Below are 15533 nucleotides of genomic sequence, written 5' to 3' on the forward strand. Positions count from 1 at the left end.
CATACTGATGTATCTGCCAAAACTAAGGGCGGAGCTCATTATGCTAATGTTTACTAAAAACCCGTTCTCATTGGTTGCTGATTGACCTATTAACTCTCGCTGCGATGTCAATCACAACGTTCTACAAGCACTCGCACGTGCTCGTCGACGTACGTAAACAAGCCTAGGCTTGTTTATGTACGTGGCTGTGGCTGTTTTAAAATATGGCAATGGCGCCAGGCGAAAGAGAAATCCCTACTCGGTCCAGTAGGTTGTTTACTGTAAGTCACTGTGGAAATTTGCAACATCATAGTACAACTACAGAAGCTTGACTTCCGCGGTTAATGCATCAAGCATGATGTAGAAATATAAGGTAGAAAATTGGACCATACATCAAGTACGTGTGGAATGTGTTTGAGAAAGGTTAAAAAAGTATCCAGGTGTACTTGGTTATAATTCTGAGATGTATTGTAAGGCATGACAGTACACCACACCCCCACTCCCTTGAAGCACAAACCCTTCATCTGTTTTCCACATTTCACACCAGCCATGTTTGGTTTTATGAGATAAGAAACCCAGCTGTTTATTTTGTCTTTAATATAGACATTATTATTTATGTAACGTTTCTCTCGGTACATGGGAATTAAAGTTTGGCATCAAAAATAATAATGTGATTGTGAGGGTCGAAACATATGAGACAGTATAAGATGGTGCGGCCTGCTGAACAACAACTGGATACGATACACGATCAATTTCATCAAACTTACTCTTGCCATACGACAACAACTACTTCAACATTACACTTAGTACATCAACTTCAGGGACAAATCTACCTCTTGTACTTCTGATGCTAGTCCTGGTGTTACATAATGAACCCCTCCTCAGTTGTTCAACCATTACATTGTACATGGTCAACCAACATCGTACCGAGCGATGCTTGTCCGGCACCGGTAGCCCAGTAGGGTAGCCGTACCGTCCGGCATCGCAACAATTATGATACCATACATAGCTACTAACATGTACACCACCACACACTGCTCAGCGTACAGCGTAGGCCTATAACACATGGACGTGGAATGATTGCTATGTCATTCTCAATCGCCCCTGTGATTGGCCAATGTTGAGAATGAAACGCCCACCCTGCATTTATTAGCACTTTTATCGGAATTCCGATAAACTGTACAAACCCATCAAGGTAAAAGGCAATTAATAATCAAACTTGACATCATCATTAATGGTGTAAAGCACAACGCATTATTTCTTGTGTAAATAGTTTTGACAGAGTCTGGGCTCAATCTGGTCTTTTCCATACAAAGACAGTAATTCAAGGATCTTTTTAAGAGTCCCTCCCTGTAAGAATGTACCAAATTAGGGGGGGTGGGTGTGATTCATGGGTTCGCAGATCTTCTTCTAAAAAATTAGAGTGATACATTATCATCCCAAACGAAAAAATCAAAAATTTTAGTTTGCTGACGCTTTCGGTTTTGGAGTTATCAGTTATCAAAGTTTCGGCCAGAAGACCCTCGAGAAACGAATAATACATTCCCTGTAAACACAAAAATGTGCGCCAAGGTCATCCCAACAAAATCGGCAGTAGTGTAGTTTCATATGACCTTTGACCTTTGTTATACTGGTGGGCCAACATGATCCCAATTATTTTTCAATTGAAATCTGTTAAGGAACACTCAACTTAACCAAATACAAGAAAACATTGATGGGATCTTGTTGGCACAGATACTTACAGTGATGAGAAAAGCGAATGTTGTGCCAATTTAGGCCAAAATGTGTGGAATGGCAATACTTTAGAAAACTTTCAAAAAATCTTTTGACATGCAAGTTACAGAGATCCCAAGATTCTTTTTTCATTTGTCATTAGATGAAAACTGTTCCAACACCCGGTTGTCATTAAAACAAATTGTTGATGTTGGCGCGCAAGTTTACGGAGGTGCGAAAACGCAGTATATTGGTAAAATTTGAACTTTGACCTCTATTATTTCTCTGCGCCAACGAGATCCCACGCACTTTGCACTTCAACTTGTTTTAGGGATGCAAGCTCTTTCATGTGAACTTGTTTAATTCATGGGATCTTATAGGCGCGTTGAGTTATGAGGTGTTGAAAATGGTACGAGGGCACTGTTCGTCAAAGGTTCAGGTGCGCGTAACATGACGCGCCAACGAGATCCCCAATTTTTTTTTTTACTTTTGTTTTAAGCCTAACTGGAGGTTTCAAAAAATGTTTTACCTTTGTTGGGATGACCTTGGCGCACATTTTTGTGTTTACAGGGAATGTACTATTCGTTTCACGAAGGCTTTTAGGCCGAAACTTTGATTACTGATAACTCCCAAACCGAAAGCGTCAGCAAACTAATATTTTGGATTTATTCGTTTGGTATGATAATGTATCACTCTAATTTTTTAGAAGAAGATCTGAGAACCCATGAATCACCACTTGGTACATTCTTACAGGCAGGGACTCTTATAGTGAATGATGATGTCAATTATTGTGCTAGTCTGGAATAACTGTTGAACACCTTTTTGCATCTTATATTACCAGATCAGCCTGAGCAGTTAAGCTACGACAATAGCCTGAACTGGTTCCAAATCATAACCTAAAATTATATTAGAGTCATTCAAGTGATAGTGTTTGTTACCAGATTAATCTTCTGAGCAGTCTTTCCACAAAGTTCCAAGCCTCCAAAGTGTGGGTACAATAAATAAAGATATGTTCATGAGTTTTATTGTAAACATTACAAAGTGGGCATGTTAGTTCTTTAACAACACCAATTATTACCACATTCGACAAGGAAACACTTTGTTTGATCAGCAGAGTGGCCTGAGCAGCCTTTTATTTGTTTATGCTACAATGAGCTAAGACATAACAAAATGCTTGTATTTTATAAAACTTAACCTGATCTCCGGCAGTTGTCTGCAATCTGCAAGATCATCTAAAATGTGTTTAAAGTGATTCCTAATAGTCGCTTAACCTGCGAATCAATAAGTAATAAATCAAGCAATTAAAGCCAAACTGATTTATGGCAGATTGCAAAAAAATCCACGAAATCAACAACAGTGAATCAACCAATAGCAAAACTGACCTCTGGCAGTAGTTTAAATCCGAGGTCACGAAAACTACTACTGCATACAGGTCTCGGACGAGGCTGTACTGCGAAACCAGAAGTGTTAAAATAAAAGGTCTACAAAGGAACTTGAAATTAAAGCAAATATAGCACAGTTAAAAAAACATCTCATATTTCACGGTTGTTGGCAAATTAAGCCAAAGTGTCTAGAATACGGTTCATCCCGTCAACGGCAGAATACCATAGTTATAATAATGATAATACATTTAACAAAGACCCCAAAGTAGCAAATTGTAACAGCTGAATGAACACACCTGGGGACTATTGAGGTGTAAACAATGAATTACGGCCAAACGGTCATCGCAATGACCGCCGCAAAAATATCCTCAATTCAGTTGGGTATTATCTTTTATGGAAATAAAGTGCGAAGTGCATCATTAAAGTTAAAAATCAAGAAATGGGAAGCTGTACTTGAAAGGTGGATGCCGTCGTGGATCAGTAACTCACGACTCGACCACACTGATTGGGGATGGTTAATCAAACCACCAGGTGAGGACCGAAACAGACCACCCACATTGTTTTGCTTGATCACCTCAGGATAGGCAATACGTGGTAAAATTTCCGACCAGAAAATTGTGGCGTGCGGCAAAAGTTCTCAACCGATGAATGTCATCCATCATGCATTTCTTTGGCACCCTGCTAGACCACAGGGTGTGCAGTGAAAATGTGCTTAGAAATGAAGTTTCATGGCGCACCTCTTGCATGAGCGTGGAAACAGGTTTAATTAATAGACAATTACATGCTGATTACCAATACATAAATCCACAATTGTCAAACTAGCCAGTTTGGAAGTTATTTGCATTTTAATTAAGCAATATGAAAATTTTTGAAAACTGTGTACATTTCAATGGAGCATTGATGCAAGGAATTATTTATCATGAAAGGGTGATCTATTTTAGGATTTCCCTTACTCAAAAGTTGCAATAAAATGGCCCATTAGGGGTGGATCTAACGCTGTCTACTCAAAAATACAATTATTTTATCCTTAAACAGAGAAGTACTATTTTTCAACAATAATTTTGTTGTTCCAAACACAGTTAGATTTACTGTCAACACATTTTAGAGACCATCTAAATATTACAGAAATTATTGTTCCGGTCATACTATGGAAAACTACTACCTCTCCCACATGTTTTAATATGGATTATTATGTTTACTATGACAGAACATCTTAGGCCGCCAACTTTATCTTAATTAATATCCCTACTAATAGGTTAACACAAAACAACATTTTCTTCTATATGAATTTTTTGCTTTATTCCGTCATGGTCACCTCTTTTCAGGCTTTTCCCATCCTGTTTTGATAATAACAAATACTCCATGTCCTTTGTCTGCCCATACAATATCTGCCCTAACAAGATACTCTGTTCATCAAGTATGAAGAATCCACATCTAGTAATAATTTGTTCAGTGAACAATTTATTTCAAGTGAAGACAAGTTTCCCTTTATTCACTTCTGCTTTTGCATTGAATCTTCAAAGAATATTTTGTAACTATCCAAAAAAAATAACAAATACTCCATGTCCTTTGTCTGCATGGACAATCTCTGCCCTAACATGATACTCTGTTCATCAAGTATGAAGAATCCACATCTAGAAATAATTTGTTCAGTGAACAATTTATTTCAAGTGAAGAAAAATTTCCCTTTTTTCACCTGCATTGAATCTTCAAAGAATATTTTGTAACTATAAAAAAAAAATCAGTATTGTAAACTTTGAAAGTAAGTAGTTAATAGAGACCGACATTATTTATTTGTGGTTTTAGGTTTTTACTATAGCTTTACTCATCTGTTTACATGAAGATACATAATTATCTCAATTTTAATTATTATTTGCCATAAATAAGTATTCTTTATCAGACTTATCATTGTTTTTAATAAGAGCTTTAGTTTTTACACTTTCACAGTTTGTGCACAATTGCATTTTAAGTATATGCCCGGTAGACTTTTGTCCGAACAAAGTTTGCCTCGACCACATCTACTCTTTTGCATGAGCAATGTACATGTACACATTATAGAATGCTGTCAAGCGCTTGGAGTAGGTTTGTCCAGTTGGCAAGTTTTCATCCTTAACCTTCCAGCCTCGACTAACGTGGGGAGATAGTACATCTGGAACTTTCTGTTGAGAAAAAATAAAATTAAAGTCATGGTGGTAATAAAATATTTGAAGCACAAATTTTTGCCTCAAATTGATTTTTAGCAAACTGTCTTTATAGTAGAATTAAACAGTTGTGGCGTATTGCAACCACCAGGGGGGCACCTGGTCAGCTCAGCTGCGTGCACTGATTTGGGATTTACTCCATTTGTGCATATAGCTGACCCTTTTCCCAGGTTGTATTATCCCAACAGAGTGGTCCCTCCATCCCCGGGTGGCCCAGTTGCTCTTGCTGCTGATCGACCCGTCCTCACGTGGACTTGTTTGCCTCTCTGGCGAACAATCAACTGACGATCTACTGTGCCAGGGGTCCCAACCCCGAGGCTTGGCAGATCGACGCACTGGCCATGCACTGGGACGGGGTGCCGGCGTACGCCTACGCCATACGCCTATGCCATCTCCCTCATTCCGCCGGTGCTGACCGAGATCGAGTAGGATCACTGCAAGGTTCTCTTGATTGCCCCAATCTGGCCTCCACAGCCCTGGTTCCCTTGGCTGGTCAGGCTCCTGGTGCACAGGCCGATGGTCCTCCCGCAGCGACCGGACCTTATGTACCAGCCCGGATCCATAGTGTTTCATCCGGCTGTGGAGGCCCTGCACCTGACGCGGTGGGCACTGTCAGAGATCCCTCAAAGCAGCGGGCCTCTCAAGACGAGCTGCGGAGGTCACCGCCCGATCCGGGAGGGTGTCCATTCGGAGAGTATCCATTTCTTTAAATGGTGTAGACGGCGAATTATACATCCCGCCAATACATCTGTTCTGGTACCTTTTCGAAAGTGGGTTGGCGACGACCACGGTGAAAAATTCCGGTCGGCCATCGCAGCGGCCATTGTTTTGGTAATTCCATTTATGTATTAGTCTGTCATGCTGACCGTTGCTGTTTCCGGGTCACGTGCAGGCGCCAGCGAATAAACCTGAAAAAAGAAAAAACCCAAAGAAAACCACACGTCCAGCTACGTCACTTCTTTTGGCAATATGTTTGCTGCCACCATCGGTCAAAGGCCCTCGTGTTTCTGGAAGTTTTTACGTTTTTAAGAATTGTTGGGTTTTTTTTCTCCCCGTTTTTTTCTTCTTCACAAATACAAGATGAGTGTAAATCTGGATAAAAACAAAAGCTACATGTATTTCTGCTTATACAAATATGTATGAATTTTCTAAAATAGCCATTTTTACTGATGTCAGAACAGGGTATTGATGAATGGCTATACCACCCAAAATACAAAGAGGAAAAACACATTTTTACTAATGAAGCAAATGGATTATTGACTGTAGGGTCTAAACCCCTTAAAAAGAATACATAGTTCTAACTAAATTATTTGATGTTAAAACCCTGCTTGAAATGTGATTCCAGTTGGTCCCTTCATTTAAAATTTTAAATGCCTTGTGATTACTTTTTTTTTATAGCCACATTGAGGTGAAAACTGCACCAAGCTCTAGATATGTTTTCAGTGTCTCCACACATCAGAGCATCCAAGCTGGAACAGTGGGATTCAGTCTTCCACAGGTAAAAAATGCATTGTGACAGTTATTTGTTGTTTGTTGAGTCCCGGTCCTTGAGCAAGATGCTTTACTTCTAGTAATAATAACATGCATTTATATAGCGCTTAATACCAGGTTTCTAAGCTCTGCAACAAGAAGTGTATGTTAAAAAAAAAAAAGTACAATTTAACGTGGGATGAAATAGCAGAATTTGAACAGCTTAGATGGATTTAAACAAGTGTGTTTTGAGAGGGGTTTTAAATGAGTCCAGTGTAGTGGAGGCACGGATGTGGACAGGAGTGGGTGTGGCGATTGAGAAGGTGCATTTTCCAAAGCGAGTGTGGGGGATAGGACCAGAGTTGAATTACTATAATTGCTTCTCTTTACCCAGGGTAAAAATGGGTACATGGAGGACAGGGGGTAGATGGTTTTTAGGTGTTCGGGCATTAAGCCCGAACAACTCTTTGTTATTTTGTTTTCATTTTTTTATTTTTTTTATTTTTATTATTCCCCTCGATGTCGATTGTCCACAAGATTAATTGATTGACGTATCTCCTAGGCCTGGGTGAATTATTCGAATATCCGGTTAATGGCGAATAGGTTTTCCTATCCATAACCGCGAATGCCTTTTTTTTTTTTACCGGATATCCGCATAGGGCGCGAATACCTATTTATAAACTGGATAGTTCTGTAATCACAACCAGGTATTAAACCGGATATTCTTTTAATATCCGAATATCCGCGGACGTCGGGCGACAACTGATAGGAATGTTTTGTCTGAATCCTTATGAAACTTCTATTAAGACAGCATAAAACAGCATAAATTAAGTATTTAACTATGCTCACCTCCGTGAAGAGTTGAAACAATGACATTTCTGACGTAATTTGTTTAAAGATTACGAAAGTTTTCCTTCACGTTGAGTCAATCACGATCAAAAGAAAAAGCAAATCGCCATCTTTAAATTAGATCCGGTTATTTTTATGAATGAACCGAGTGACACTGTCTAAAACTAATATCAATCCGCCCATACGATCTCATTCACAAACGAACAGCGCCCTCTAGCGGCGAAAACAAACTATTCAAATATCCGGTTAATTTCGGATAGTTGGCCAGCGGTATCCGAATATCAAAATTTCACTATTCGCCCAGCACTAATATCTCCTATTAATCGAGAGCAACGGCTTGGACAGTTGTGCCACATCACGTGATACGTGGCCTTACCATTTCATAGCTGGAGGGGTGAACAATCATAATTTTTGCATTGTTTGTTTTTTTGACCGAAATAGTATTTATGAATGGGTATCAAATTGTGTTGAATCGGTTTTCAACTAGTGGTTTAAACCCGCCGAGGCCTATTTCTTGATGATTTACCTCGACTTCGTCTCGGTAAAATGATCAAGTACCAGGCCTTGACACGTTTAAACCACTAGTTGAAAACCTCTTCACCACACATTGATTCCCTTATTAAAGGCAGTGGACACTATTGGTAATTGTCAAAGACTAGCCTTCACAGTTGGTGTATCTCAACATATGCATGAAATAACAAACCTGTGAAAATTTGAGCTCAATCGGTCATCAAAGTTGCGAGATAATAATGAAAGAAGAAAACACCCTTGTCACACGAAGTTGTTTGCTTTTAGATGGTTGATTTCGAGATCTCGAAATCAAATTCGTTGAAAATTACTTCTTTCTCCAAAACTATGGCACTTCAGAGGGAGCTGTTTCTCACAATGTTTTATACCACCAACCTCTCCCCATTACTTGTCACCAAGAAAGGTTTTATGCTAATAATTATTTTGAGTAATTACCAATAGTGTCCACTGCCTTTAAAGTACATGTACCACTAAATTTCTTCTCATACAAAAGTGTGGCAAACCACTGGTTTGTCGAATGAGCTTTCTTTTTACATTTTAAAAGAATACTTTGCAATGGGTTTTTAAGTTTCTAAAACTTTCAATGGTTCAGGTAGAAAAATATACAACTTTAACGAGATGGGAAGGAAATAAATGTTTAATTGAATTGAATTGAATCGAATTTAACTGACAACTCCTTATTTTGTAATAATAAAATGATTGAATTATTTTGCATTTTTTTCTCAGAGGAAATGGGCAGTACTTTCTATCAACCAAGATATTGAAGGTAATTCTATTATTGAGTTTCTTCTTGAATTACAAGTGCTTTGTGAAAAAACCTTTAAAATAAAGACCTTCTCTATGAAAAATGAAAGACCAACACCTAAAATACATGGAAATAAGAAAAAATATGTTAGGTTATTCCCCCCACAATTACTATGAAAAAACACAAAAAAAAACTATGTGTTGCATTTGTTGTCTATTTCATTCTTCTTCCCCCGACAGGCTAATCATCAAGAAAAATTTACAACCAGAGGGCGCCCTCTCGCGCCCACCAAGCATGCCACGCAGTAACTCGCGTGGTATACTTGAGTTTTTTCCACCCTTTTGCTTTAGCTAGAGTCCTTGTACGTCCACTTAATTCCTATTAAGATTACAACCAGTTCATGAGTAGAGTTTTCAGTCATAGTCCAGGCATTTCATGCAAAAAAATGGGTAAACCTCGGACAAATTGCAACAGAAAGTCTGTAAACTGATTCATACCCAGAATTTTGTCCTCTATAACATATCAAAACTCTTAAGCAATCTGAGTAGGGGAAAGTGTCATGGAGGCCATTTTTCGAAATTAACCTGGGGGGGGGGTGGGGGGGGGGGGGTGGGGGGGTGGGGGGGGGGCCTCGGTCCTGGCCAAGCCTGGAAGAGACCCGTATCTGCAGAGGAGTTCTGCCAAGCTGATGTGTTAACCAGGATCAAGGAGCTCATCAGGGCCAAAACCAAATCATTCAAGTCATTTAGGATTGTCCACGCACTATTTACAGTACGTGGAGATGGTGGATATACTACGGAAGTTTGTCAGAGAAGAGCGCTTTGGCAACTGGGCATTGCACATTGAAGCTGTGTCAGAAATGCTGCGCTACCTGGTAGCTTCTGGGCACAACCCCTATACCAAATCAGCCTACCTCTGTGTGCATCGGTTGAGCAAGCGCAAGGATGAACGTCAAGATGTATACCGACGATTTGAAGAAGGGTTACATCTTTTCAGAAGAAGTGACCGCCTTTGGACTGGTCTGTCCGTAGATCTTACCATCAAAAAGGTCCTGATGAGGGAAGACCAGCGGTGGCCTGATGAGAGGGCGAGGCATATGACGAGGTGTGTTAAAATGATTGACACTTCCTCAGAATATGCTTTTTGGTCAAGTTTAGCTTGTAAAAACATGTATGATTGGATTCCTGGCCCCAGAAAATGTTTGTCTAGCACTTAAAATTAAAGCCCTAAGTCGTTTAGAAGCGGAGATAATTGGAAATATCTGTTTTATGGTGGCCATTTTGGAAAATGGCCGCCATGTATTTTTTGGCCAGGTTTAACTTTACGAAATGCGTTTAACTTGATTCCTAGTCAGTGAAAATGTATGTTTAGCACTTAAAATTTAAGCCCTTAGTCATTTAGAAGCGGAGATATTGGGAAAAACTCGGGTTTTGGGGGCCATTTGTCAAAATGGCCGCCATGACACTTTCCCCACTTGGATTGCTTAAGAGTTTTGATATGTTATAGAGGACAAAATTCAGAGTATGAAACAGTTTGCAGACTTTCTGTTGCAATTTGTCCGAGGTCATATCAAATAATGCCTGGACTATCATTTTTGAGTGACGTTTTGGAAGAGCCTAAGCATTTTTCTGTTACACTTATCTTCCAAATTCTTGAGAAATATTGGCTAAGATATATTCTGAATTCTGGATCGAGTGCATCCGTTACTTTATTTTCTTAGTGTATATATTATTGTTGTGTCATCCATGTCTTCCTTAATTTAATTAATTACGAATATATAAATTAACTAGTGTCTCGCCTCCCTGGGACTCCCTCCTGGAGCAGTACTCTCGGCCGTGGTAGAAAGCTAGTTTAGACGCTCGTGGACTCCCTACTCTCCGAGAGAAGTACTCTCTGCTGTTGTAGTAGGAGGCTCCAGGGCTCAGTATTTTTATGATTGGCGAACGCTCTTCTGGTCGCGACCAGTCAAATTCCCTCCCGCCCCAAGAGAAGTACTCCTCTCCCAGCACAGGAAGTTAGTGGAGAGAGCTTGGGTATACCGGTTATTTCTGTTCCTTTCCCCTGCTCGCTCCTCCTAGCTCCAGCGGAAAGCGTGGGGCCCAAACAAAAAAATATAAACGGGGAATGCCGGCCTATGGCCTCTCCCTTGCCCCGTCTGTTTTCAATCTGAGCCAGTCCCCGAGATACCAGGAATTTGAGCCGGTAAGGCCGTTCATTAAATTCCCCGATCAGCCCTTTTTCCTTCCTCGACACTTGGATTGAGGGACTAATGAGGGTGCTGTTGTGAGGAACATCGACCTGACGATTTTTCTCTTCCCACATACTTTCCCTGGAAGGAGGGACGAAGTACAGTACTGGTAAAAATAAAAACTCGACTGCGCTACTGCCGTGCGCGATATTCCGCAATCTATCACTTGCAATGGTAAAGAGCACAGCTAAGGGCTCGAGTAGTACCAAGGGTAAACCCATGAGAAGTACATCACACTCACAGCCAACATCTACAACTTTACTCAGTCCTCAGGTGAAGATTTCCTCAGGATCCTCTACGCCTCAACAATCCTCTGACCAGCCCAGGCAGGTGAACAGAAGCGAGTGGGCTCGGAATTAAATCTCTCTCCTGACCATTCTTCAGTGTTCCGGGCGCTGCGGCCCCCGCCTGTCGGGCGGACAGGGCAGGGGTTAGGAGCTCCGCCTCCTCTACCCAACAGAGTGAGGGAATCACAGTCAACCTCATTCACTGATCGCTCTTTCACCGATGACTGACTCTCTATCGGAATTTCCCTGGGTCATTGGGGCTTCTGTCAAGAAGACCAAACAAAAGCGTTTAGTTAGGTGTTCGGAGCAGAGCATAGCTCCGAACACCTTTTGTTATTGTTCGTTTTTTTATTAATATTTTTATTTTTTTTACTTCTTCATCTTCTTCGCTCCGTCCCTTGTCCTCTAACAAAAGCACACTTTCAAAACTTGTATGAACTTGAAACTTTGCACATAGTTAGATATGCATTAGGAGTGGAATACTGTGTTGGTTACGTCATGATGACGTCATCCATTCTTGAGTTATAAAAATTCAAAGTTTATTAATTCAAAAAATCATAACTTTTGATCTACATGATGGATTCTTACAATCGATGCATCATCGAAAAGGTCGTTAAAAACTCTGTAAACGCCTCGCAGACATGACCCCATTTTTACCTTGTCTTCTGGTTCAAATTGGATTTTTTTTGATTTTTTTTGTCAAAAATACATTGTGTGTTTTGACTACGACCATACTGCGTTGATTACTATGGTTCTCGTCCGATCATTGAAGTTAAGCAACATCGGGCCCAGTCAGTACTTGGATGGGAGATCCGCTTGGCCAGTTATTGTTTTTTTCTTTCTTTTTTACTTACTTATTTTTTTATATAAATAGCTTCGTTTATAGTATGTTTTCAAGGCGTTTTCAACAAACATTTCCCTTCCGGTTAGTTAGTCTCTTCTCCAGTGGTCATTCACAAGTTCTTATGTCCTCAACCACAATAGCTATTTAGACAATCTATAGGCCTACATCATATGAAAGGGCTTTTCGTACGTTGTCTGTTTTCAAGGCGTTTCAACATTCAACAAACATTTCTCTTCCGGTTAGTTAGTCTCTTCTCCAGTCGTCATTACTCATCAGCTCCTATTTCCTTAACCACAAAAGCTATTTTGACAATCTATACATCATATGAAAGGGCTTTACGTACTTCACAAAAATGGGTATGTTAGTGACCTTCTCTTGACCTTTTGACCTGTCTAAACCGGAAGTGCATGTAAAATGCTTTGAATATGCGTTACTTCTTGGAGTTGTCGCTTTGTAATTTCCACTAGGCTTGTATTTTTGTACTCCCGGATGCCGAACACCTTGTTTTTGTTATGACAAAAACTTAAGTCTAGTTTCCTCTTCTAATGATTCTTCAACAACATTGAAGATCAAAAAGAAGAAGAAAAAGGATACCATATCCCCGACAGCCTTTATGAAGGCGTTTGGTTCAATCAACACTTCACTGGCAACCATCTCCCAACAGCGGCATCCACCTCACAGGGGGCTCCCCCACCATCCACCTTCCCGGACCCAGACTCGGGATTGATTGTTCAGGGGCCTATCAGAGCAGCTCCAGTCGATACTGGTCTTCCACACTCGTCCGAGGTAATTGATAGTGGGTCGTAGGTGCCTTGCACTCCGGAGCGTGACTGTCAATGGAGAGGTTCTCCTACAGCCATCTCACTGCACCCCTCAACTACTCTTGAGGCATTCGAAGGGGAGGAACCCGAAGGGGAAAGGAGCTCAAGTGAGTCACGTGCACGCTCCTTGAAAGACGAGCCTGCAGAACTGAGCAGTTTCTCATCATTCAAAACTCAGCTCCAGCTGGTGCAATGGGACCTGGTACGTGTCCTCAAGCTACCGACCGACGCCATCCCAGAGGATTCATCGAGGCGTCGCTCCTTTAAGACACGAGCAGGAGGGGAAGAAACATGCAGAACATCGTTTCCGACCCTCCCATTGGACCGTCTTGAGGCGGTGACACCCTGCCCCCCACCTGGGACCTGTCGGGGGCCGCCTCAGAGATTTCGCAGGGTCTTGGAGCGAGATCACGTCCGACGCATGGGCTGCCATTTAGAGTTCACGAGCACACCCGAATTCGCAAAACACGTGCCCGAATTCGCAAAACACGTGTAAGAACAAAGCAGTCTGTGCGTCCGGTGGCGGACTCAGAACAGTTCTAGGGGTTCCTCTTGTCTTCTTTCTAACGCCAAAAAAAGGAACTACGGAATGGCAACCTTTGATCAATCTGAAACCGTTCAATCGGTTCATCAGACCGAGATGCTTTCGAATGGAAACACTACAAGTGATCCTGGAATTGCTACCCAAGGCGGTACGGGCAGCATCAAACGACCTTAAAGACCCTGCACAGCGGTGTGACCCAAAATATCTTTGTGTCAGCGAGTCAACCACACATGGACCTTTTTGCGACAAATAAACGCCAAACTCTGGGTGTTCAGTGCAGGATTCCATCATCCAGGGGCCTGGGCCACCGACGCCCTGGCCATAGACTGGACAGGCATGTTCGCATATGCGTTCCCTATGGTATCCCTTCATCAGAGATTCATAGGAAAAATAGAGCTGGAATCATTCCGAATTCTCCTGATCGCTCTCTTCTGGCCACGCTAGCCATGGTTCCTAAGACTAGTGAGACTTCAGTAGGGGACCCCCTGATCCTCCCGGATCAACATGATCTCCTATACCAGCCACACTCCCGACTACTACCGTATTTTCCTGCGGATAAGATGCGTCTTATCTGACTTTTTAGACCCCAAAAACATTGATGCGTCTTATCTTTCGGTGCGCCTTGTCTGCTGACGATTGATTTTTTTTTTTTATGATCACTGCGTGAAATAAAAAATACCTTCATGTCCAGTTCAAATCAACGATCTTTGTGTGAAGAATCCTTACTCAATAATACGGGCGAACAAGGCTATTCAGACACTGAGATCGTATTTTCGAACAATGCCGCAATCCCCCAGACGGTCCAATTATTCCAACAATGCTGCAACGTGTTTATTCCCCATGACCGTGCTTTCATTCCATTAATGCTGCAATGCGTCTAGCTTTCGGTCCAACAGACGTCGGCAGTGTACAAACGTTTTTCTTTGTGGCCGGGTATTCGTTCCGAAAACGATTGACAATCAATAACTTCATACAAACGACATTCACCCAACAGCTATTGTGTGGTAAACTTTGAGGGTTTTTATTGTAGAGAACAACGATCTATTAATATTTATTGCCTCTTTTTAGACGTTTGCTTTTAAAAAGTATTATGGGAACGTAGCATTATCTTACTAGGATATGATTTGTATTTGTTTGTAAGGCCAAATAAAATAATACAACACTATAGCCAAAAAAAATAGGAAGAAACCACATTTTATTTTATTGAATTATTTTATTGCTTCAAAACTTCGGGTAGGACTGGTTGTTAAAACCATGGTTGCCCTTGCATGAAACTTGCCTGTAAAATCAACGATGTCCAAGTTCAGACTCGAAAATCTCTCAAAATGACACAGAAAATAAGCCCCAAAACGCAACCGTTCCGAGGTCTGTAAATTTAATTACGCAACACAAAAGCAGATATCACGCCTATAGTCGTTGTTACTGTACCGCAAGGATAAAGACAGGTCCCTGCTGCTAGATCCAGTGATTCCCATTGGATACAATGAACGTGCAGTGACATAGATGCCCAAATAGTCACTGCTCTCAAGTCCGCAATGGAATTTGACTGCGTATCTATACGTTCATGCTTGGGATCTGCACAGTCACGTGGGAATTTTGGCGCATTTCCAGGCAGCGCAAATGCAAGGGCGTAGCGCAACCCGTCGGCGAACATCGCTCAATACGGTGCCCACATGTCTCCAACATCTGTTGTGCAATCTCGAGATTGAGCAGCCCAATCCACAGTGTACATGTGCATATTAATGTGCATGCAGCGACATCCCGGCAGAGGATACATTACTACACACACACACGCTACGTCCGTCTGTCGTTGCAATGTATCTGTACCAGCAAGGATCCTCGTTGTGGGACGTCGGATGTCCAGGGAGGCATTGTGTTCATGTTGCAAATAAAATTAACTTCAGACAGTGCGTGGATCATGG

The 15533-nt window shown here is 41.3% G+C and overlaps 1 protein-coding gene across 1 annotated transcript in view; it reads left to right on the forward strand.

Moving 5' to 3' along the window:
* LOC117291391 (vesicle-fusing ATPase-like) overlaps positions 1–15533 on the forward strand; it is a 217455-nt gene that overhangs the window by 17264 nt on the left and 184658 nt on the right. Inside the window, exons 3-4 of the mRNA XM_033773044.1 lie at positions 6674–6773; positions 8849–8888. Of these exons, the coding sequence (XP_033628935.1) occupies positions 6674–6773; positions 8849–8888 (140 nt within the window). The remainder of the gene's footprint in view (positions 1–6673; positions 6774–8848; positions 8889–15533) is intronic.

The sequence above is a fragment of the Asterias rubens genome, chromosome 6 (genome assembly GCF_902459465.1).
Source record: "Asterias rubens chromosome 6, eAstRub1.3, whole genome shotgun sequence".
NCBI classification, from domain to species: domain Eukaryota; kingdom Metazoa; phylum Echinodermata; class Asteroidea; order Forcipulatida; family Asteriidae; genus Asterias; species Asterias rubens.